Source organism: Sceloporus undulatus, chromosome 7 (genome assembly GCF_019175285.1).
Source record: "Sceloporus undulatus isolate JIND9_A2432 ecotype Alabama chromosome 7, SceUnd_v1.1, whole genome shotgun sequence".
NCBI lineage: Eukaryota > Metazoa > Chordata > Lepidosauria > Squamata > Phrynosomatidae > Sceloporus > Sceloporus undulatus.
In genome coordinates, this window is record NC_056528.1 from 40,585,452 (window position 1) to 40,611,001 (window position 25,550).

The 25,550-nt window shown below is 39.7% G+C and overlaps 1 protein-coding gene across 3 annotated transcripts in view; it reads left to right on the forward strand.

Annotated features, from left to right (window-relative positions):
- The window catches only part of PCDH11X (protocadherin 11 X-linked), a 553,290-nt gene that overhangs the window by 123,769 nt on the left and 403,971 nt on the right, over positions 1-25,550 (forward strand). For all 3 annotated transcript variants that reach the window (XM_042480331.1, XM_042480332.1, XM_042480333.1), the window contains exon 3: positions 23,237-23,284. In XM_042480331.1, coding sequence (XP_042336265.1) covers positions 23,237-23,284 — 48 coding nt within the window. The remainder of the gene's footprint in view (positions 1-23,236; positions 23,285-25,550) is intronic.

Here is a 25,550-nt window from a genome sequence, read left to right on the forward strand (position 1 = left end):
GAGAGGTAGGAGCGGAACCACTGGAGCACAGTGCCCCCGACTCCCACCTCAGCCAGGCGCCCCAGAAGGATACCATGGTCTATGGTATCGAAAGCCGCTGAGATGTCCAAGAGCACCAGCAGGGACACGCTTCCCCTGTCAATGCCCAGACGGAGATCATCGACCAAGGCGACCATGGCTGTCTCAACCCCGTGACCCGCCCGGAAGCCAGTTTGAAATGGGTCCAGATAATCCGTTTCATCCAAGACCGCCTGAAGCTGGATCGCAACCGCCCTCTCGATCACCTTTCCCAAAAATGGTAGCAGCGAGACAGGCCGATAATTATTATGAACCAGGGGGTCGAGGGAGGGCTTTTTAGGATCGGTTTTACAATGGCCAATTTGAGATCCGATGGAAATTGCCCATCCCTCAAAGATGTATTAATTATCCGGCGTAACAATAGCGTTACCACCGGTCCCCCCTGGGCCGCTAACCATGAGGGACAGGGATCAAGAGAGCAGGTTGTTTTCCGAACACTTCCGAGGATCTTGTCCACATCCTCGGTACTCACCAACTCAAACTGATCCAGTGTAACATAGTCCACGGAGGCTCTGGACACTTCTACGCTAGGTTCTGCCATAATGTCGGCGTTCTGACCTTCGCTTATACGAGAAGTTTTATCCACAAAAAAGTCGTTAAACAAGTCACAAACCCCCATTGTCCCTAATAGTAGTGTGGCCGTGAGCATGTGCCACCCTTGGGAACAATGGGAGTTGCCATCCACTGATGCTTAAATCTGTGGATGGCACGCCTGCAGATAACAAGACCCCACTGTAGTCTATGTGATTGACTGACACTACCAGTGTCTATAGTGTTCTCATAGCAAAAATCAAATGCATGCTCAGATTACTGGTAGGCAGCTAATGGGGTTCACAATTCAAATAAATAAATAAATGTCATTAGTTGCGAGCTAGCTTGGTGCTTCCTCAGTGTGCAAAGATTTACTTGTGCAAATCTGCTTTGCTTGTAATGATTGATGAACTGAGCAAAACAATGTTTGTTTAAATTATAGTCTTTGCCTCCAAATTCAATAGAAAACTACAGTTTGGAAATAGCCAGCAATTCTAATTTGGAGACAAGCTATGGTTTGTATGAGGCCATCAACCAAGGAATAAGGGAAATAAATTTGGACCTGCAAGAGATTGGGAATGTGTGAACATAAATTCCATTATAACCCAAATAACATGCCATGTTGGAGCATTCATATTTGAAATGAGAAGACCTCTCGTGTGTGTGTGTGTTTTAATTTAATTTTATTTATTTATTTATTTATTGGGATTTATTTAGAATGTAAGGATATCCATTATAATTAAGAACTGGGTATAAACAATTCAGTTGTCTTTGAATTTGTATTGTGGGGGAGAGTGTGTTGTCCTGCCTATCCAAAACTACACAAATGACAGACAAAACACATTCATCTGTAAGTCAAGGGTAAAGCCTAGCTGGTTTATGGTGGATGTCCTAGAACAGACTCCTGTTAGGTTTGTTGATTTTATTTTATTTTTTGTAAACAGCAGTTGTGCATAAATCTTTTTGTAGAACTCTCTGATGAAGCACATTTATACACCAGTCATTTGGAATGCAGTAGAGAGAGGAGTGTGGTGTGTGTTTGTGTGTGTGAGGAGGGGGGTTATCTGCCAAGAATCTCCGAAATGGTCCTGGCATTCTCAGTCCAGCTCTGTGCATGGCATAGTCTAGCAGCATTTGTAGATGAGCCTCTGCCATGTGATTAGAATATTAATGATGCTAACCCATTTCAGAAATAGGCCATTTGTTTCGGTTAAATAGTACTGTCTACTTCCAATTAGGCCACATTACTATGATCAAAGATTTTATCTGTCTTGTGTGTGTTAAATAAACCCCTTCAGCGTTTAAAAGTTAGAAACTTTTCATCTTACATTAATGACAGAGAGTATCCGTTTACTGTTAATTTCTCTCTGTCAATATATATAAATAAAAGCAAACGTGGAATAAATGCAGAAATAAACTCATGGAAATTATCTTGCACAACCTCCAGGAGTCCTTCATATTCAAGCAGCAGTAGAGATCTGATCTGACTCAAAGATTTGGTTCATAATTTTCCTGGCGTGACTGAGAATTTGGTAATTCAATGTTTTGTTTTTTTAACTGTAAACACTTCAGTCTATAGAGTGGGAGGAAGATATACTTTATTTTAGAATGTTTCCTCAGGTTTGTTTTTTTAAATCAGCTTATCTGCTACATCTTCTGGACTAAAATAGCAGAGAGTTATGCAACATAGGTTCCACTATGTGTTTTTGTATTTGAATTTTATCACATTTGGTAGTCCCAATGAAAGTAGCCTTTTCATTTTCTTGAAGCATGTACAAGAAGAAACACATCACCCTGAGAACTGCACATTTGTGAAGCTTTCAAAGTTTTCCAGGGAATTAAAATGTGCACAAAACACTCTGTGTGTGTGCGCGCACGCGTGCATAAACCACTAAAAATACACAGAGAAGTATTTTAGTTGGTATGGGGAAATGTATGTATTAGGTAAAATGTATTAGGTAAAACATACATTTAAAAAGTGGATCAATTGTAATACAGTAAGAGAGAAGCAAAACCTTGCAATCTGTTACAAAACAAAGGCAGCAAGAAAATGCAGCTGTGCTTCAAGAAAATTCAGTGAAACTGAGACAGAAAGATTTTCACATTCCTGCTGCATCTCCTTTCAGTTCTGCTTTTGTCACTCATGGGTAAAAGATCTCAAGTGGGGAACCTGGCATTACACACACACACACATTCCCTCATTGGTTATGGCAGGGTTAGAAATCATCTTCTGACCTTCTGTAGGTAGAGAAGGCTTCCTGTTTCTTCAGCCCCATCACATTGATGGTGTGGGTATGAGCCTTGGCAGATTCTTGATTATGCAGATCCGATAGCGGTCTCTGTGTGGTGTCACAAAAATTCAATCCCTTCCAGATTAGACTTAATTCAGCCTCTTAATCTGGATTGCACACACTGTTATTTACCTTTCAGCAATGCAAGGAAGTCTGTGTGGTTTGTTTTGGTTTTGACTGTGGTGAACAGCAGGAGAAAATGACAATACTGATCTATAGCACCAAAGCTATTTTACAGTAGTTCTGTTTCCAACTTGCTGGAAGGAAAAGTCCCCCTCCGCACTCAGGTTTCAGTGATGTTACAGGCAGCATGTGGATTATGATAAAGGCATCTGGAGATAACCTGAAATGTGCTACAGAATTCTGTTGTTAAAAGGGAATCTAGCAAGAATTTGACTCAGTTGGAGTTCTAGAGAAATGACAATAGGCTTGCCAATGAGATAATATCAGATTCTCTCTCCCTGCATGTGTTTAGACTTTGAAATGATACAGGAGCTTTCTAATAGCAGGATGATTTTTCCATTCCTCTCTCCACGGTAAATGTAGTGTTTCATGATGCTGAAATTATCTGTGTTCACAGGTAATCCCACCTGCCCTCACTCTGTGAAATCAAATGCAGTCATAATGTTGCAGGGGCCAAGCCTATAAATTCCTACTAGCTGTTTGGAAACAACAATATCTACATCTGCATTATTTTTTTATTGTTGTCAGGGCTGGAGCACAGGCAGAAGTTATAGAGGAGACAGGAGTCTGGCCAGAGCCAAGGGATGAAACCAAGATTTAGTCAGATTTAGCAAAATATTGCTAGCTTTCAAAATTTTCTTAATTGCTTTTAATCCAGAAGATTCAAATTGATTATTCATTAAAGTAGTTAGGTAAAGAATAATAAAATCAACATTTAATTATAGCAAAATATTAAACCAGTTTACATTATATCTTTAAAAACTTAAAAAGAAACACAGCAATTCTGCTAAAATAAAAACTGTGAGCAAAGAGGATGGTATTAATACAAAATTTTGAACTAATATAAGGGATATGTATTCAGTGCATTTTGGCAGCTAGGATTGAGAATGCATAGCTGCCTGGTTGGAGCTTCGTAGGAGAGGAACACCGTACTTTTAGTAAATGCATACAAATTAAAATTTGCAAAGTAAATAATTATAGACATGAAAAGGCTGACAGCATTTTCAGTGGTGTAGATTGCATATTTGTGTGTATGTTTAAACATCAGGTTCTAATAACAAGCGTTCATTCTCTGCTGCTGTATTTGCAGTTAATAGACAGAACCTAAATGAAAACATTGTTTTGCATGCAGGGACATTTGTTCCCTTTTCCAAATTTCACATCCAATTTCACCCTTCACATTCTTTCTCTATTCTCTATCTTAATAGGTAAGATTTCACCTGAAAGCATTTCCTGTACACCTGCACTGGTACCTGCTGCTGACATAATATCCCTCCCTCCTCTAATCTAAATGTTGCTTCCATTCTGGTTCCTTTTGCTGTGTAAACAGAAACAGCTCTGTTGCTGCACCTGCAAGCATCCATTTGTCTCAATTGTGTATATGCAGGAGTAGCACTTGTTGGAGAGCAGCCCTGTTCAGTTGCTGATTGTAAAACATAGCTGATGAAAGGATGGTCAAAATCAGTTATCTCTCATTATCATCAAAAACAGGCAATAATAGAAACATGAAGAACAGACATCAGAGAGAAAAGGTATCATTAATTGATGCAAGGAGAACAGGTTTTCTGCTTTTAATTTCATTTTGAGAAAGATCTTTTAAAAGCGCAGTTCAGGGATGAAGCTAATTAATTTGTACAATGTTTTTACCCCTCCCTGTTAGAAATATAATGCAGATACAGTAGTAGCTGTGGTAGCCAGCATGGTGTAGTGGTTTGAGCATTCGTCTATGACTCTGGAAACCAGGGTTCAAATTCTGGCTCGGATGTGTCAGTCAACTGGGTGGCCTTGGGCCTTGGAGGTTGTGCAAGAGAATGGCAATAGCAAGTCCACTCTGAAGAAACTTTCCAAGAAAACCTCATGAGAGGTTTGCCTTAGGGTTTGCAAAGATGGAAACAGTAAATATGTTGGGTATGTGCCTACACTTGAATCAGTATCAGAGGTCCTAGCTTGTATTCTCTTCCCCCATGATACCACCTCAAGTTTGACAAGTAGGTATGCAAAAAGTACCTTTTGAGGCAGGATATTCACAAAAGATAATGTGCCAGACACAGTGGTCCCCAAACTGTGCCCTTTAAGAGATTTTGGAGTTCAGTTCTGAGAAGCCTCAGGCATGTTGGCCAATAGTCTGGGATCCTGGGAGCTGAGGTCCAAAATCTCTTAAAGAGCACAGTTTGGGGACCACTGCTTTAGAAGATGGCAGGCTCTTCTGTATAAAAGGTAAAGTTTCCCCCTTTGATATGATTGTCAAGTTGTGTCCAACTGTAGGGGGTGGTGCTCATCTCCATTACTAAGCCAAAGAGCCAGTGTTGTCAAAGCCGACTCTGCGATCATGTGGCCAGCATGACTGTACAAAATGCTGTGGTATCTAAATATAATAATACAATTGATTTGTATTTCCCACCTCTCCCAATGGATTGAGGGGGATTACAGCATTATCTACTTGCACTTTTACATACTTTCAAACTGCTTGATTAACAGAAGCTGGGACTAGTGATGAGATCTCCCTCTGTCCCAGAGCACTTGGTTCTCTGTTGTATAGCTCACCTTATATGGTAGGATATTTGTAGACATGATAACCTGATTGTTTCTGAATTTTCAAGAGAACTATCTCATTTTTCCTATTTTTATTGCCTTTGTGGTTTTTTTAAAATAAAATGCAAGGGGGATACATTTAATTCCTGCTTAGGTTTTAATTGGTTTTATTTTGATCTGTTAGCTGATGCCTTGGATTTCTATTAATGAGTTAAAGGTATGATGTAAAATAATTAATAAATTAATAATATTTAAATGGATATTATCTATATATTTTGAGAACAAGAAAAAGATGTGGTTCAAAGGAGTGCATTTTGGATGCTTCAAGATGAGTTCATGATGCAATAGATTGTTCACAGATTATTATTGAAGTTAATGGGTTGATGGCAAATTCCACTGGCAATCCTGTGTTTTCCCACTGCTTCCATCTAAATGAATTAATAAGAATAAGAATAAGAATAATGGCGTGGAAGATGCAATAGTTGTGTCAGGTCTTTAGATTTCTAGCTGTAGGAAGTATTTATCTGGAAGTTGTGGAAGTATCTGTAGTTACCATATATACTCAACTATAAGTCAACCTGATGTATAAGTCAAGGGCAAGTTTTGGGCCCAAAATTATGGATATGGACATGACCCGTGGTAAAGGTAGGATGTAAAACTTGGAGGCTCCTTCAGTGTGTGTATGTGAGAGGCAAGAGGGAAGCAGCAATCAATATGAGGCTTAAATGTTTCAGCCTTCACTCCAAGACAGCGAAGCACTTGGATGGGAGAGGGACTGTTAGACAAAAAGCAATCAGTCAATCAATCACCAAGGACTCTATCTGTTTGGCTCAGAACATAAAGAAACTGAGTGGGGAAATCTGAAAGAGCTTCTATCACATTACCATACTGACCTGGGATTTTGGGGTCAATTTTTGGCATACATTTTTAGACCTATAGATGAGTGTACACAGTAAGTCTTTTCACCTCTGAAAAAAGCCACTCAAGCAACAACAAAAAAAAGTGCCACCTAACTTGCAATTTATGAAGAGTCCTACTTTTAAGTCACCAAATTCACTGGGGCAAGCAAACACAGAATACCATAGCTCTCTTTGAAAAGCATCAAAAGGGTATTAGCTATACGTTTTCAAGTGGATTTTATATTGTAACTGCAAGATCTGTTCAGTTTAATATTGATATTTAAAGTCAGAGCGATCTCCATTATTTTCCTTTCTTTTTAATCCCCATGCACACATTTCTACTTTACATGGTCTCTTTCTTTATTTCATTCTTCATGTCACCATGACCCCACTTCTCTTTTAGTTGTCAGCTGTAGAATAAATGCATTTTAAAAGCAATGCTTGACCCTTCTCTGTATTTATTAATAGGTCAGCATTGCACAAGTCGTGCCCATTTTTCTCTCGCTTCATCTCTAATAGCTTCCTTTTGAAATTCTAAATCCAGGTTTAACAGCAGGCTCATAGACATAGTGAGGCAGTGACATGATCACTTTTCCCTGGGCTACACATCCTGTGCCAGATGCATGCAGCCCACTTTAAGTCCATGTTAAGCCATAACACAATTTAAAGCACTGTGAGATTGCTTGAGAGCTGCTGCTGCTTTTCCTTAAAAATGTTAACACACACACACACACACTCTCTCCCCCACACATGCATATGTGCATGCATGCACACACACATTTAGACTGAGATCCTTCAAAGAATTTCTTAGGCCTGTTACAGACAGCCAAAATAAAGCTGCTTCGAGTCACAGTGGAGGTATAGTGCTTCAATGATGCATGCGTCCTAAGAGTCCAGAAGCCACACCAAAGCCACGCTCCAGTCCTTAGGGCTGGAGCGTGGCTTTGGTGCAACTTCTGGACTCTTAGGATGCATGCATCATTGAAACACCATACCTCCACTGTGACTCAAAGCAGCTTTATTTTGGCTGTCTGTAACAGGCCTTAGTGTAGTCAAATACTTCACAATATTTCTCTATTCTTTATATGGAATAAGATCACACTGACAACTTGCCAATCTAGAAATATAGATTTAGCAGCTTTTGCTGCAGTCCAGGCACACATGTAGACAAGTGTGGCTTTGGTGTGACCTCCGGACTCTTAGGACCCATGCATCATTTAAATAGCATACCTCCAAAGAGACCCGAAGCAGCTTTATTTTGGCAGTCTGTAACAGGCCTAAATTGTGTTTTTCACAATAATGTGTTGTTTTTGTCCTGCCCACTTCACTGGTTCCTTAGTCTTGATGTTACCAGAGCAAGACCACAAAGTGATTAGTTTCTTTGCCAATTATTCTGTCAAAGAAATATGTGTGAGGTATTTCAAGAGGTGCTGGGCAATTGTGTGAAATTTTTAAACATTTCCTAAATGTTCTTGCCCTAAGGGAAACACTGAAAAACACTGTTATCTTCTACACTGTTGTACTGTTCAGCCAATATTTCACAGTAACAGATGAACCTGAAATATGAAAGGTGATTTCAGAGCACTGCTGTGGAAAAATAGAATGACAGTTCATCTTTTGTACAAGTACTGTTGGTAACCCTGAGATAGCACTGGAATGTATACTTTCTCACAAGTGCAACTGGAGAGTGTGGTGGAAATCACACCGATGGCAGAGACATTTGGATTTAATTTTAAGCCAGTGTTACAGGAGTAAGCCTCAGGCTCATGCACTCCCACTTCTCCTCTGGCATGGCTGCTGGGAGACTGGAATTTTTAGCTTTAAATTGAGCACAGTTAACATGCTCAGATGTGCACATCTAGCCAAACTGGTTAGTTTTACATGTGGCTATTGAGCAACACTCCATTCTAACCATGATTTATGAAACTGGCTTATTTCAATCAAGCATAGATTAACCATAGGACAGGGTTTAAAATGGAATGGTAGATGGTACCTGGTTGAAAATAGGAGCAAAACCTTCCTGGAACTCTATGCATTCAGCGAATCTAAGCAATACACATGGGCAGAACATGGTTTGTTTATTTACATTACACAGAAGAAAAGATCTGAGAGAGAATCTGTCCATCAAATTTAGTCAAAAACTTCCTTTATCGTTGTCATGCACTTCTTGACACACTTCTGTCTGAAAGATTCCATCATTGCTTGTCAAACAGATCTGAAAGGCTGCTAGTGCAGCCTGTCAGACTGTATTCTTTACTCTAAAAAGGAGATGGACAAGCAAACCATTTTCCTATGTACAGTAGTAGGAAATGATTGGCTGGCTTTTCTTGTTCAACAGATATAAGAAATTTCCAATTCCTATTAAAAAAAATTGTATATGTTCCCCATTCAGTGAAAAAATGTTGATACCTATGAACTGCCATAGTTCCATACCCTAGAATCCTGGATTTTATAGTCTAATGAGGGATTTAGAATTAGTTTAGTCACCTTGAATCCCATTTTGGGAGAAAGGTGGGATATAAATCCCATAAATAAATAAATAAGTAAGTAAGTTAGAATTCTCTGCCACCTACCTTTGGTGCTGTAGTTCAGGTTAATAGAATAGAGATATCTAGCAGAGAATTCTAAGTATCTACCCTACAAAACTACAAATCCCAGGAACCCATAGGGTGGAAGCATGCCAGTTAAACCAATGTAAATGTGTAATGCAGGTTTGTTATCAGCTATACTTGCAGTCCATCTAAAATAATTTTGTATTTTCTGTTTACCAACCTCTTTACAAAATTTTCAAAGAAAGAAATATCATTCATATCCCTACTACCCAAGATCCCCCTCCCTTTTAAACTGAGGCAATGCCAAGGATAGAACTTGCATGCAAAATCTGTGCTCTGTTGCTGCACTGTGGGGTTGATATTGTTGTTTCTTAATATTCACATTCTAATGCACTTCATTTTAAAAGTATATTCATTGTATTGTATTAATACTAAGTCAGATTGGTCTAAGATATTTAGTTCTCAGGTCACCCAAGGCCAAATTCATCCAGTAAAAGCTGCATAGATAAATTGAGTTTTTAACTGCTCTTCTATTTTTGTCCAGCACTCCAATCCAATCTTCCTCAGAACAGTGCATCCAGATTTGCAGGACTCCATTTCCCACCTTCCCCAGTAATCATAGCTATTGGGTACACTGGCTTGGGGTAATTGGGGTTCTAGTTCTATACAGGTGAAAGGCAGGTTGGGGAATGATGTGCAAGCAAATAACTCTAACTACAGTACCCTCTCTCTCAGGCTGAGCAGCCACAAAAGCAGTATGTCATAAGGAAGTATGTAATCTTTAAGACTTCATCAACCAACTGGCAAGAGCAAACAGCCAGAGCCCAGCATCTCTAGAAGAACCTCAGCCTTAATAGTATAGAAAGAAGCATTGTGTTGTCCATTCTTGAATATATTACAAATGGTATTGTGTCTATACATTTTCACATTTGCGTTCTCACCTGAGGGAGTTTTCCTCACAACCAATATAGCAATTATAAAATAAGCAAAATTCATCCCACTCTGACTCTCTTATCATTCATCCCCAGGAGCTCCTTCCTATCATTGTAATACTGAAGTTTTCCTCTGGTGACATATAAATTCCATTCTGTTTCCCATAATTTGCTCTTTTCTTGAAAGCATAGCATAGCATAGGTACTCCATCTTTTATTTACCATCTCATTTTGAATGCACAAACACAAATATAAACCAAGGAATGGAAGGAAACAAAGAAGTTTAAAGATGCGTTTCAAAACAAGTTCTTGGCATCAGCCTTAGAGATGAGAATGTTAACGTGGATTCACTTGTTCATGTAGTGTCAGGGCACTTTTATTCTTATACCATTGACTTTCATGCAAGGGCAATCCTTGGCACCAGGGCATTGACATCCTAGGATCTGTTATGACCTTTTAACTGCCATGTTAATGTAATATGGAGCCCTGGTGGTGCAGTGGTTAAATGCCAGTACTGCACCCACTGACACACAGCCACAAGGTTGTGCGTTCGATTCCAACCAAAGGCTCCAGGGTTGACTCAGCCTGGCATCCTTCCAAGGTAGCTGAAATGAGTACCCAGCTTGTTGGAAGCAATTAGCTGACACGTTGTAAACCGCTTAGAGACTGCTTAGTTCAGTATGAAGTGGCATGGAAATGTAGCTGCTGCTATTGCTATGCAAGTACAAAGACTCAGTAAAGTGCAATTATACTGCTGCAGCCTTATCAGATTCTTGTCAGACTGAGTTCCAGTCAAATTTCAGGAGCAGGGTGGGCTGAACAGGTGTTAAGTGGTACTGCTGGAGAGAACAAGGCAATAGACCAAATCAGGAGAGTCTGTTGACCCTACAAATTTAGTTGAATCTGACCAGCCAGCGTAGCCAAGAGATAAGAATCATGGGGGCTGCAGTCCAACAACGGAGCCACTGTTTGAGCATTGGACTACAACTCTTGAGTCCAGGGTTTGATTCCCCTCTCAGCAATGGAAACCCACTGGGTTACCTTGGGTGTACTGTATCACACACTCTCTGTCTCAGAAAATCCTGTGATAGGGTTGCCTTAGGGTCTCCTATGTCAGACATGATTTGGAGGCACACAACAACAAAAAAATCCAACAACATTAGAAGTGCTAGGTCCCCCACCCCATTCCCCTTAATACTTGCATAAATGGTACTTTTTAAACTAGGGAAGGAGGGAGGATCAAGCAGTAACATCTAGTCTCTTGTCATGAAATACTCCTATGCATGTTTGGCTAGTTTCTTTAATCTTCCCAACTTGTACAAAAACCAAATGACTAAACCCTCATTTTTAGTTTGGGTACAATAAAAGGAAAATATTCTTAGGTCCAGGACCCAAATCCAGGAGGGGTTTCACAACTCAAATGTAGATTGAAAGAAAGGTTCTAAGACTGTAGGAGAAGGTAGCAAGTAAATGTATGCATTTTCATATCTGATAGTCTTAGTTGGTCATATGCATGCCTTTGTGCACAGTAACTTGTGCCACACTGTTCTAGACTTTTGGGTTCTATGTGTCTTTCTATTTTTTTCTTTCACAAAAGTTGATTAGAGTTTTCTGACACAATACAGTGGAAACTAAGTAAGTGTTCTCTCCATCTCCACATCTCATTTAACTTAATTTTATGCAGATTGTGGTCATATATATTTCCTATGCTGGTTCATGTGATATGTTTCTTAAAACTATTTCCGTGTTTTGACATCAGTACAACTACAAAATAACTGTATGCCATATTCAGCTGAATGATATAACCCTCACTTTACCTTTCAATGAATCCAAGATGCTTGTTTCCTGTTATCTTAATTGTTTGAACTTCAGCTGTTCTGGAATGCATGTTAAAGTGATCATATGCCTGCTAATAAGAGTGCAACAGACTTATACATTCAAAGCAATCTGTGGAAATGCTATCCAGTTATAGCCATGCTCAGTTCATTCATGGCTTCATAGAATTAATGCCTGCAGGCATAGGGTGCTTTGCTTCAGTGTTGATGCATATATAACCCCATTAGGGAAAGTAACCCAGTAAATTGTTGAGCTTCTCATGGGTAGGTGAGAGAGTGGAAGGTTCTTATCTTCCTTAATTAATATCATTTGATGAATGATTGTCTGTGCATGTCCTTTCTTTTAAATCACAGAAGCCACGTGTCTCATTCAGCAGATACCTTTTTTAAATTTGATCAATAAAACAGCATAATTATTTCCCTAGCTTCTCCCCCCCACTCAACTTGTAGCATTTGAACAGAGAAAAAGGAGGGGCCACTTCTTATGTGCTGATATGACTTAGAGATGCTAATCATCTGTTGCACATAGTTCTAATGCATCTCATATTTTAGTCTAGGATATAGAGTTGTGTGCTGATTAATTTTGAAATTTACTTCGGTCCTGTTTCTACACCCCATGATTTTTGGGTGGTGAAATAATAATGACTGTACTATTTCTGGCACAATCCCTCTTTTGAAGTGAGTTGCTGTTTTTAATCAACGCAGTGTGAGTAAGCACACAATGACTCACCAGGTGAACCAGGCTAGTGTCCCCATGCACCTGTCGGCAGCTACATAACTTCCAAATACAATGGCTAAGGGGCCATGCTGTTGATCTGGGAGCAGAGCAAGCCTATTAAGACGCAGTCCCTGCATGCTGACTGAAACCGTTCTAACAAAGAAAGCCATCAAGCCAGTTAGTGAAGAAAATGCCTCCCCCTATGAAAGCCTATGAATCAGGCTTCAGTAGCTGGCAGTGTGGAGGAGAGAACCTGTAATTTTATGCTGGTGTTTCCATTGTCTCTTGAGCTTGGCCAACAGAGATCTCAACTGGCTATTGCCAGTTGACCCATTTTTGCTTCCCAGTAACTTTACTTCAGTCAGCTGTTGTTCAAGGAGAACAATACATAAGAATGGATGACCATTTCAAGTAAGGCACTTTCCGTGAAGGAGAGGAAAGGGGTTTTTTGAGCTTGAGGGAATTGCAAATATTCTTTGTTAGTCATAAGTAAGCCTGACAACTGTCTTTAAACATAAATAGTTTCTGTTTCAAATTCATCTTTATTTTTATGGATGCCAGAAAGGATAAACCTGATTTGAGTCTGGAATTAGGTTTTGGGAGTTTGGAAGGATTAGAAGCTTCGGAATTCTTTGCTACCTGGACTAGAATTTTAGCTTGAAATCACATTCCTCACTTTGTCTTCCTTCTTACCAGTCATGCAAAGTGGTGGATAGGAGGAACATTCAACAGCATACTGGAGAGCAAAGGGGGATGGTTCACAAGGATATGCAATGGTGGCCCATAAGAGCTGTTTTCAGGACAGAAGCCCCTTTCGGTCTTCTCTGCTAAGAACAATGAAGATATCAATGTCTAGGTTGATTTCCTTGGGGTACTGAGATTAGTTTGGAAATAAGATGTGCTTTTTTGCAATTTTATTGTGAATGAAGATACTGTAGATTGAGGAATAGACTGACTAATTAATTAATTGATAAATGTATTGTTTAAGTTATATCCACCTTTCTCCTGACATGTGACCAAAGGCAGTTTATAACAAATTAAAACAAAGTACTGTACAACTAAAATCTTAATACAGAAGGATTTTTTTAAAAATGTGCTGTATATATTTATGTATAAGTCAAGAAAATTTTATCAATAATTTGACCCAAAATTCTGGGTTAACCTATCCAGGATTCAGTGTAAATCCTGTACTTTAACTATTATCAAACAAAGGAATCAACCCCTTCTCTCAATAGAGTGATAAAAGGCAAGAGCTCGGTCTTTCCCATGAGCACCTAAAACAAGCACTGACCACCCTACTCTTTCCACCCTTGCACCACTTCTGACCTTTTTCTGTGTAGTTGCTCAAGTATGTCATCCACTAAGGTGACCAAAGTTGGCTCCATCTTAAAACCAGACAGTGAAATGAACCGATATAATATGTTTCATCCAAGAACCTATGGAGCTTGAGGCCATTACATGCTCCAGTATTTTGCCCAAGAAAGGCATGGTGGAGACTGGTCAGTAAATCTCACATATGGTGGGGTCCAGGAAGGATTTTTCCCCCCAGTAATGGTCTCAATGCCACTTCTTGTAGGCAAGCTGGAAATCTGCCTTGGTATAGCCAAGTATTCAGTACTTAGCCACTCAGCCAGTACTCTGGGTACTTTTTATGAGCCATGAAAGTCTAAAACATCTCCAGAGATCCTATCCACAACCTCAGCTTGCACAAACTGAAATGTATTCTGTATGGAAAGAGATCACATAGCACCTTTGAGACTAAGAAATAAGAAAGAAATAAGTTGGTAGCATGAGCTTTCATAGACTTGAGCCTACTTCATCAGATGCATTTGGTGAAGTGGAAAGCCCAGACACAGGCCTACATACATCATTTGTGTGTGAGAGTGTCAATTCAAATTCAAAATCATGTGGACAGGAAAATAAGGTGGCGTGTCCAGTTTTAATTATAGCTGTTGGTGGACAAAGGCAGCAATGAAGCTGTTGCCTGCAGGTAAGGAGGGTAGATGGGTGTGGGAAACAAAGAGGGATGTGATGAATGGGGTCAACGATGCCCACATGAGGATGGGGGTTAGATAGTGTTGAAATGCGTGTGTAGTGTGACAGGAAATCATTATCTCTGTTCAACCCATTGTTGATGGAATGTAGTCTGTGGATAAATTCCAATTCTGCTGTTTTTCGTTCCAAAATTACTTTGTAATTCTTTTGTTCAAGGCATGCTGTTCTGAGGTCTGAGATTAACCCTGGGCATTCTATAAAAGCTCATGCTACCAACTTCTTTCCTACACTTAGCCTCAAAGGTACAAGATCTCTTTCCATACTGATTTTACAAATTAACACAGCTATATCTTTGAAATGTATCCAAGAACACAGGACACGTAAGGGCCTTGCTTACATCCACTGGATCGGTATCAAATACAGCATTATAATCAGACTCAATTTGAACAGTTCTGTTTGCAAAGTAATGTACCAATTCTTCACAGCAGGCTGCCATGTGGTCTGCACTCTGTTTTTGTGGCGCAGGACATGGAAGGCCTCTAACCATGCTAACAGTTCCATAAGAGGACACTGTGCAGATGTAGTGGTGGCACACAAGTAAGCTCATTTCAAAATCATTTCAGTTGAAGATGTGATTGGTTAGTCCTTTCAGCTGACATCATGAATAAGCCAAGGATTTAGAAGTGGTTGTTACCTAACCTCTGGGCATCTCTGCAAGCTGTTATTCATCATATGTTTTGAGGTTGGGCAGAGAGGAACCACAAAAAGTGACTTTTCATTCATTATTTCAGAGCATGTAAAAATACTCTTTACAAGTAAAGACACAACTCCCCTCCCAGGATTGCAGTTTAAATCAACATGACACTACAGTGAAGGTTATAAGCAGATGAAATAGGAACTGAATGAACAAAGGTGACAATAATCTTGTATATTGTTACAATAAATCACCCAGGTGCTTCTGTTGGAGGAAATAAAACTAGCTCTTGTTTCTTGACCATTGATCTTGATATAGTGACATCTTTCCATACATCTAGAAGTTGAGGGCACAAAACTGGAAGCCTTTTGCTCCAATCCAGAAAGAGCATTCTATGTACACTGATAATATAGATGTACATCTGGATCACTCAGAACACAGATTTATCTCTTGGTATGGAAAGAGAGGATTGCTATCCATATCTGGGTAACTAGTTGCTATTACACCTAGCTGGGGGTTTATGTCGATCAGATGGGTCAGGGGTTTTCTTTGACTCAGGAAGCCAGGGTTCCAATTCCAGCTCAGCCACGAAAACCCACTGGGTGATCTTGGGCAAGCCACACTATTTCTACCCCAGAGGATGGTGACAGCAAACCTAGAATCATAACATGATAGAACTGTAGAGTTGGAGGTGACCACAAGGGCCATGCAGGAACTCTAAATCAAAGCATCCCCGACAGATGGCCATCCAGCCTCTGTTTAAAGACCTCCAAGGAAGGAGACTCCACTACAAGCTGAGGGAGTGTGTTTCACTGTCAAACAGCTCTTACTGTTAGGAAGTTCCTCCTAATGTTGAGGTGGAATCTCTCTTCCTGTAGCTTGCATCCATTGTTCTGTGTTCTAGTCTCTGGAGCAGCAGAAAACAAGCTTGCTCCCTCCTCATTATGACATCCTTTCAAATATTTACAAAGAGGTATCATATCACCTCTTAACCTTCTCTTCTCCAGGTTTGGTCCTCCAGGTGTTTCCAACTTCAACTCCCATAATTCTTGATTGTTGGTCAAGGTGGCTGGGGCTTTAGGGAGTTGAAGTCTTCTAGTGAGCCTAGCTGCTCCAGAATAATAATAAGAAAAGCTGCTTAGCGATTGCAGGCTTCTAACCTAAATTAGGACCCTTCTATCGAGTTCAGAGTCCCACAGACAGCTAAAAGGGGGAGTCTAACACAAATTGACTTAATCTAAAAAAACTAAACTATCCAATTACTAACTAAAAAGACGGCGGGATGAGCTCAGAACCAAAAATGGCAACCACAAACAGGCTTGACTGCTCTGTGGTCTTATCCCTTGGACGGATTGGATCTACCATCTGGCGATTCCCCAACCACAGTGGTCTAACCTCTGATGAGCCCATTCCCGGTTCTCTTCTCCAAATCCAGTATTTTTGGAGGAAACCCCCCAAAAGTCCTCTCTGGGCAGTCCCTTCATTCCAAGTGACTGATCGCCCTGCAGTCACCACTGGAAGTTCATCATTAGAAGTTTTGTTATCTATTATGTTGCACTAGCCAGTCAGGTGTCCTTCTTCAGAAATATCTTAATAGTTCAATTTTTTCTTAAATCTTATAGTTTCTGCCTTTCATTGATTTCAAATAAATAAATAAATAAATAAAATCTACATTGAACTGTTTCTCCAAGGATGGGGATTTTTACCATGAACATCTTCACCTTTGATTTCTTTTTTTTTGCCTCTTAAAAATAATTCCTGTGAAAAACAATGGGATGCTGTAATATCTATGATTTTTCATAGTTCTGAAAATCTAAGTACATATTATTTATGCATATGCTACAGAAACAGGGAATTGCCATATACAAATACATGAGAGGAGGTTGCATTTCTTAGAGTGAAGTTTTTCCATGAAAATTCCACATTGTGCAAGTTGCTTTTCTTTCAGAGTGCCACAAAGAAATATAAAATAAAGAGAGGGGACGGGTATTAATTTAACTGTGTGCAGGAAATAATATACTGGTGGGCTAAGAATACACTTTTTGATTCTTTATTATGTACATTCATGGCTTGAGCTCTTTCCTGCCTCCCTTTGTTAAACCACTGTGGATTGTCGTGTAAATGAAATGATGACAAAATTAGAGCATTTTTCCAAGAAAAAAACCCTACCAGTGAAACAATGAGGTGCTTCATGGTACTTTGTTTAGATTCTGTTAGGCCACTGATAAGATGAATTTATACAACTTTTAAAACTGTAGATTAGCTTTAGCTGACTTGCTGCCCTTCATATGCATTGAACTGTCTGTTGTTGATATTCCACATTGTCATTCGTCATGCTCCTTGTGTATTATAAACATTGTAATCCAAGATTTTTTGTGGGTTTTTTTGGCTATGTGGCCATGTTTTAGAAGATTTTCTTCCTGACGTTTCACCAGCATCTGTGGCTGGCATCTTCAGAGAATGCTTGCCTGGAAAAAGTGGGTCTATATATACTGTGTGAGCCTGGGAATGCAGGAGTGATTTGCAGGTGTATTGTTCTGTGCTGATGGCAGGCCTTAGGCTGGGAGGCTAATGCAAGAGAGGATTAATGTCTGCTAATTGGTGATCATTATCTTCTGGGAAAGCCCCTGACAATCAATGAAGCAGTTTTAAGACAGCTGTTATATGGTTTGTTCTAGATGTACCTGCAAGCATTCTGGCTGCCATATTTTTCTCCAGTTGAAGTTTCCAAAATTGGCACAGGGTAGCCTCATGTAGAGCTCATGGCAGAAGTCAAGTCGAGAGGTTACCAGCATGTGTACCACTGTTTCAAGGCCGCCCAGTGCCAGGAAAGGTCACAGCTGGCATATCAGCCAGAGCTGATAACAGGTACTCCTGACTGTCGCGTCTATCTGTGCTGTCAACTGGAGAGTTGAGTCCAGGAGCAACCCCAAGCTGCGAACACAGTCTGTCAGGGGAGTTGTGTCCCCATCCAGAACTGGTTGACATATCTCCATTCCCAGATTAGAGGTCCCTATAGCAAGTACCTCCATCTTATCTGGATTCAGCTTGAGTCTGGTTTCCCTCATCCAATCCATTACCCCCTTAAGACATTCATTGAGAGGAGAGATGCCATTCTTAGTCACTGCAACAGTCCAAGACATAGAGAAACATATCTGGGTGTCATCAGCATCCTGAAAGCAACGCACCCTGTGTCTCCAGATGATCTCACCCAGGGGCTTCATGTAAGTGTTAAACAGCATAGGAGACAGTATAGTGCCCTGAGGGATGCCACTGATAGGTCCAAGAGCACCAACAGGGTCAAACTTCCCATGCCAATGCCCAGACAGAGATAATCGACTAAGGCAACCATGGCACTCTTAATTCCGTATCCTCTTCTAAACCCAGATTGAAATTCCTGCTACAGAGAAGAGGAGGAGAGAGGTAGCTGGGCAGCCATTTTAAGTGGTGACTGTTTAATTGGTTTTTAAACTCTAGGAAGAGTGTGCTTGTAGTCACATCTTCAGTGAGTCACACCTGTGAGTCACTACAGGCGGAGCTAGCAGACTAGCTCTTTATTTCTTCTCCCAGAGCCCATTGGAGAAAAGGCAAGATATAATTGTTTCTAAGAAATAAAAACTGTGTGGCTTGGAGTGTCAATAATAACTAGTATTCATACTTCCAGACTGATAAGCCACACGTCTTTCATTGCAAATGAAATGCAAGTACTTGTTTTAAAAAAATCTATTAAAAACTTGCATTTTGGGATATAATATATTTAACCATATATATTTTATTCTAAATTTTCATGCATTTTTTAAAAAAACAAAAAACCTATAGATCAGTGGCAGAAAAGAAATGTTTGGTTGGGTGCATGTGAAAGCGCTGTGTGGACACTGCTTCCTCCAGTCCAGGAGTAAGTACTGGCATGCCTTCTAGATATATTGGACAATAAACCTATCCACTAGTCATCTTGGCTGGCATTGATGGGTGTTCTGATCCAAAACATCAGGAAGGCACCGGGTTGCCTTTCTTTGATCTAATCAGTTGTAAGAATTAACAAGTTACTTTCATAATATTATAATTGATCTAAATTTGTTCAGAAGTAAAAGATATGGCAAAGCAGTTACCTAAATTTAATAGTAGTTATATTACCACTATGTGAACACTTCAAACAAGCTTTCTTTAAAGATTAACCATGCACTTCTGTTTCAAAGAAAATGTGTAGTCCTATACTTCTATTAAGTCCCAGGCTGCCTGCCATGGTGCAGTGCAGAGAGCATCAGTCTGTGCTGCTTTAAGTAGGGAAGCTGTCTAATGTGGCCTCATCTTTCAGAATGCATGAAAATCTGAATTACACACTGGGTAAATGACAGCAGATGGAGGACCTGTATCTTTTATTACTGCTACAGCATTCATGCTACTATAGTTCTGAATGTGCTCAGATTTATCTATTTTAGGCAGTAGGCTTGAAATCCAAGAGTTCACATTGTGGTTGTTAACTGCCACCAAGGCAACTTCAACTTGTGGCAGCCCCATGAATGAGGAGCCTCCAAGTCACCCTATCAGGTCTTACAGACATGGGGCAGTGCCTTTCTCGATTGTGTCTACTACCTGCAATGTGGTCTTCCTCTTTCCCTACTGTCTTCTACCTTACCAAACATTATTGTTTTTTCTAGTGAGTGCCCAAAGTACACCAGCCTCAGTTTAGTTATCATGGCTTTGAGGGAAAGGTCAGGCTTGACTTGCTCTAATATCCATTTATTCATCTTTTAGAATCCATTGTATCCATAGCACTCTTCTCCCGCACCACACTTCTAATGAGTTGATTTTCTTCCCTTCATAGGATCCTTTCCTTCCTTTTCTGAACCCAGCTTGGGCATCTGGCATTGTTCAATCCATTTATGGTCAAAGTCTTTGTTATGGAATTTTTAGCCTCACTTTACTTGCATGAGAGATTAATACACTGGTTTCTGCAATCTCTGGTGTCATCTTTCTTGGGGACTGGAATATATCTTAAGCATTTCCAGTCTGTTTCTTGAGTGTTTATATATCTTGAGTGTTTCCAATCAATTTGGATATTCCAAATATTGGCCATTCCTATATTTCCATATTTGTTGACAGATTTTAATTAGCAGTAGGGTAGATTCTGCCTCTGTGGTTTGAAGCAGCTCTATTGGTATGCCTTCTTTCCTGGCATCTCGCAAGTGTTCTGAATGAAGCTTCCATAACACTTTTTAAAATGGTGGGCCTATCTTTAAACAGTTCATCCTTGAATGAATCTGTCATCCAGTCATCTCTTTTCCTGTGGACCCTCCAGATTGGTTGCCTGGCAATCTGACCAGCTTGGTGCCCTCTGGATGGTTTGGACCTTGACTCCCATCCAGTATGACCAAGGATAAGAGAGTAATCCAAAACACACTGCCATATCTGGTTTACTGGCTTGCTTCTCATACCTTCAGCAAACTGATTCAGTGTGTGCTTACATGGAAAGAAAGCTGCACAAACATTAATGGTTTGCAGTCTGAATGGAATTATTAGATAAACACATTGGTCTGCGTCCAGTGCAGGGTACAGTGTGCTTGCGCTCATTAAAATCATTTGGCTGAAGGCCATGTAATTCCTATGCTACGTTTTGGCTACTAATGTTTGCTCTATATATGTGTTTGGTGCAGTCTACCAGCTAGTTTACAATTGACAATATAACTGTCAAACTAAAATTTGGGATTATTTCTTTATGGAAGTAAGGATCATTGAATTTCTAAATCTGTACCTTAAAGCTACTAATATTTCATTCTGTGAGTCACTAAGAATACTTTTCTTGTGGAATTCATTACCAGATACTGTTCCTTGCACTTCATATTGTTTATTTGAAACGTGTGTGTGTGTGTGTGTGTTTGTGTGTGTTTGATATCCAACACAATTATACATGTGCAGAGGGATCTTGTAGAACCTTGAGAGTAACTGAGAGAAAGAAGTCGGTAGCATAGGCCTTTGTAGACTTAAGTATACTTTATCGAATGCATGGAATGAAAAGCCTAGGAACAGATCCTTATACAGTGCACCCGCATTTTATGCTGGTGCAGCATACATGGCTTTCAGCATACACTGAAAACCGTGCCGGAAAAGCCCCTTGCACTCCCTGGAAGAAGTAATAGTAAGGGGAGGGCACACTGTAGCTATAAATTAAGTTGGTTTTATGCATGAATAAGTTGCAAAACACTTCAGTCTTCCTGGACCTTCCATCACAGCCCTCAGAACAGAAGTATTTAAACAACAACAACAAAACTACAAAAGAAGAATAGAAAGAGAAACAGCATAACTGCAATATTTCCACCAGTCCATCGACAGTGGGCTGAACAGAAACAATGGTTCCTGGACACTACACATACTATAACACTAATGAGGGCTTTCTTGCCCAGTTTCTTGCCTCTGCCTGCCAAGAAGAAGAGCCCTCCTCCTGACCGCCATCTTGAGGGGAGAGAAGCAGGCAAGAAACAACAGGCCTCTGCCTGCCAAGAAGAAGAGCCCTCCTCCCGACCACCATCTTGAGGGGAGAGAAGCAGAGTCATGATGTGTTATGTATTGTTAATCTGATATTGGAAACAGCTTTGATCGTCCACGGAAAAGCAGTATACAAATAAAGATTATTATTATTATCGGATCTCCTTTCTGGTTCCCACTTCTCATCACACAATATTTCAGTGACACCCTCCACCATTCACCATTTGGCTTTAGCAAACATCTATCCTCCCACCTTTGTCCCCCAAAAATGATAGTTAAAACTGAACTTGTCACCATATCTGCAAGCTTTGTATTTTTATTACTATTCACACAGGTCCAGTAAGACTCCTTTGAATACTGATCCAGACCAACATGGCTATGTCTTTGAATTCTACAACTTTACATAGTCAGTAATGTACAGTTTCTGGTGCTAAAGTCTGAATAATTGTAAGAATCAGGGTCAGGTTTTGTTTCAGTGAAATCTGTTGGAATAGATCAAATACCATCCACTGATGTAGCAGCTTAAATCCTCTTCATGTGTGTATGTGCCTTCATGTCCCCATGTATTTCATAGGATTCTCTTAGGCAAGAAATACTCGGGGTGGTTTTGTCAGTTCCTTCCTTTGAAATACAGCCTACAGCATCTGACATTCATAGATAGTCTCCCACCCAAATACTAACAAGTATTTTGCAAGATCAGACAGGATCTGGTGTCTTTAGAATATTTAGGCCCTGTGTTTCAGTTCAAAAAAGTTCTTCTTAATGGTTAAATGAAATCTGTTTTCTTGCAATTTGAAAATTACGGAGAACATAGCTGTCCCTTGCTATCCACAGGGGAATCACCTCCGGACACCTTTGTGGATAGCAAAAATCGTATGACCTTAAGTCTTGTTCTTTTCAATGGGCATGTGCACTCACTGACACCTCTGCATGTGCATTCACCCATTGAAGAATCTGGGTCTTGCCATCAGCTGAAGCTCAAACCCCGAATGGCAAGCCCACGGTTCATGCAGGTGCACTGTATACTCCTGATAGCAGCAGGTCCCTTTTCAGATAAAATTTGGGCAAACTCAGAGAGATAGAATTTGCATGTCAAAAGGATGAGGGACAAAAGCACATAATAGTGTCAAAACTCGTTCCTTTAAAAAATGATTCATTTGTACATCGGAATAGCCCCTGCAGTTAAACCTTGCATATATTTCAGTCTGATTTTATTTTGTTCTTCAACACTTTTGAGCTGCTTCACTGTCACCAGGGAAAATGCTTATTACATAAAAGTGCTACATCCTACATCAGAAAGTTAGTGGATGTTGCAAACTCTCTTTTATGTCTCAGCCCAGCTGTAGAAATTATATAAATAATGATAAATATATAAATATGTTTTTAGTATTTCAGGTTAAGTGCTTGTCCAAAATTTTATGTTTAATTGTGTGATTAATTGTAAAGCACTTAAACTAACTAACTTACTTTCTTTCTTTTTCTTCCTTCCTTCCTTTTTGCATTTACATGACAGCCTAAAACAGCTCCAAAAAGGACCTTTGGATCCATTACTAATGAACAGGTAAGTAAATAAACTATTTTAAGGCTATTGATACCTTGTGGATATCTATATATAAATGTGTAACATGTTGCCTCCATACTAGAGCAGCATTAAATAGTGTTAAGCTTTTGATTCAGCTTGACAATCAGAATTTCAGCTGATTGACACATGCATGCCCATCACTAGATATCCTTTGACACCTTGATCATTTAATGGTTTTCAGCTTGAACAGATGAAAGGTCTGCACTGAAAAATGACAGTGTATATAAGAAATTTGTGTTTGTGATATGTTGTGTGATATGTGATGATTCATTCAAATATTTTACTTGCCCTCTGACTGTCTCAGTTTGTCAGGGATGTTCCCAGTTAGTCCTCTGTCATCCCATTTTTTTTTTCAGCTGTCTTCAAAATGTCCAGGTTTCTTTCTCCTCCATCCATTTCACCCCTTTGCCCTTAGTTTACTTCAATTGTGCAAACTGAGTTCAAAGTGCAACATTTTGCACCCAACTCAGCAGGGAGGAAAAGGAGAGGAGGGGCAGGAATCTTGCCCTTTCAAGCAAGCTCTGGAAGAAGCAAACTACTGTATCCTTTCCTAGATTGTGTCTTCCTTTGCTATTTTGATCCCGTTCTGATGTTGCTAGGCCACACGTTTCCCAATTTTCCTCTGCAAAATGTTGGAGAATATGGTAGCAATTTTTGCATCATCTACACTAAAGTCAATCAGATCATCTTGATTATGGCAGATGCATGGTTAGCTGGGATGCATCCATTTCTGGGGTCACATCTAAATCATGCAACTCACCTTCTTGGAAGATCTGTTCCACCATCTCTCTCTTTTTGTATCTACACTACAGCAATAATGAGTGAGACTGCTTTAATTGCCAATAGCTCAGCATTATGGAATTCTGGGATTTGTAGTTTTGTGAGATCTTTAGCCTGCTTTGTCAGAGCCGTGGTGCCACAACTACAAATCCCAGGATTTCATAGGATGGAGCCATGACAGTTAAAACAGTGTCAAATTGGATTGATTCTGTAGTATGGCAGCAAATGTAGATGGCTCAATTAAGTCCCCTTTTTTCTTTTCTTTTTCTGTTTTGAGCCTTTTAGGGTGTATCCACACTCATGAAAATGACCAGAAAGTCTCAGATTTTGTCTATACTTTTTCTACTTTTATTTTGAAATTCCATAAGTGCTTTGTTGATCCCAGAATATTTTCTGCTAGTTCCTGCTATTGTATACCAGTTCTCTAGGTCAATTTCTTTTAATGCAATATAGCATTGGAAAGAACAGGATCTAGGATTTTTCAGTCAGTCTGAATGTACCCTTAGTTTGCCTGATTTTTTAAAAAAGACATTTGTCACGGAGCAGTACATTCTGTCCAATGAAATGTTTTTATATCACAAGATGCTTTCACTTGAGAATGTCCTGTAAGATTTCAGGCAGAGCTGTGAGACCTTATCCAGCACTCTCACATCCTCACATTACAGATGTCAAAGCCTAGACCTCTTTGCTCTAGTTCATGGATATGTATAACATGAAACACAGTCTTGAAAAGCAAATGAAAAATTGGTGGCCTCTTGTTTTTTGTTGCCTGTTTTCATCTCTATCCTCTGTGCATCTACATTATCACTCCCTATCTCATTTCTGGTGGAGCAGAGCTGGCAGAGTTCCCTTTGGAGCCTGTCAGCACCATTTTCCATCACTCAGAGAGATTGCTATTGATGAATGTTAATCACTCCTTCCTCCTTAGGGAATGTGTTTGCGCTCTCTCTTTTTCTCTCCTTTTTTAAAAGAAAAAAATGGGGAGTTTCCTACATTTGCATGTTTGGGCACCCATAGAATAGATTTCGGGCGGGGGGTGGGTGGAAATCCCCACAGAGCATCATCCTTACACAACATGTGGAATCAGATATGCTTATCAAGTCTATCTCTGTACGTGCACACATTTGTTTTGCTATAACAAGGGCAGAATTCTTATTATTCTTTGTATAAACCTAATGGTTGTGATATTTTTAACACTTGGAATCTAATTTTCACTGTATTCATGAAATGCATTGTGATAGAAAGGGAAATATTCAGATACACAGTCCTTGAGTTTGTAATAATCCCTCGTGTTTCACTTGTAACTTTTCCATTTCTAATTCATGTAATGAATTTAAGGAGACAAGGCTTAGGTTTCTGCATGGGATAAATGACATTTTCCTCCTGTATTTTTTCCCCACTTGACAAAAGGATATTGAAGATACAATTTGTTGCAATATGTTCATTCTTATTGTGGCAGGTAATG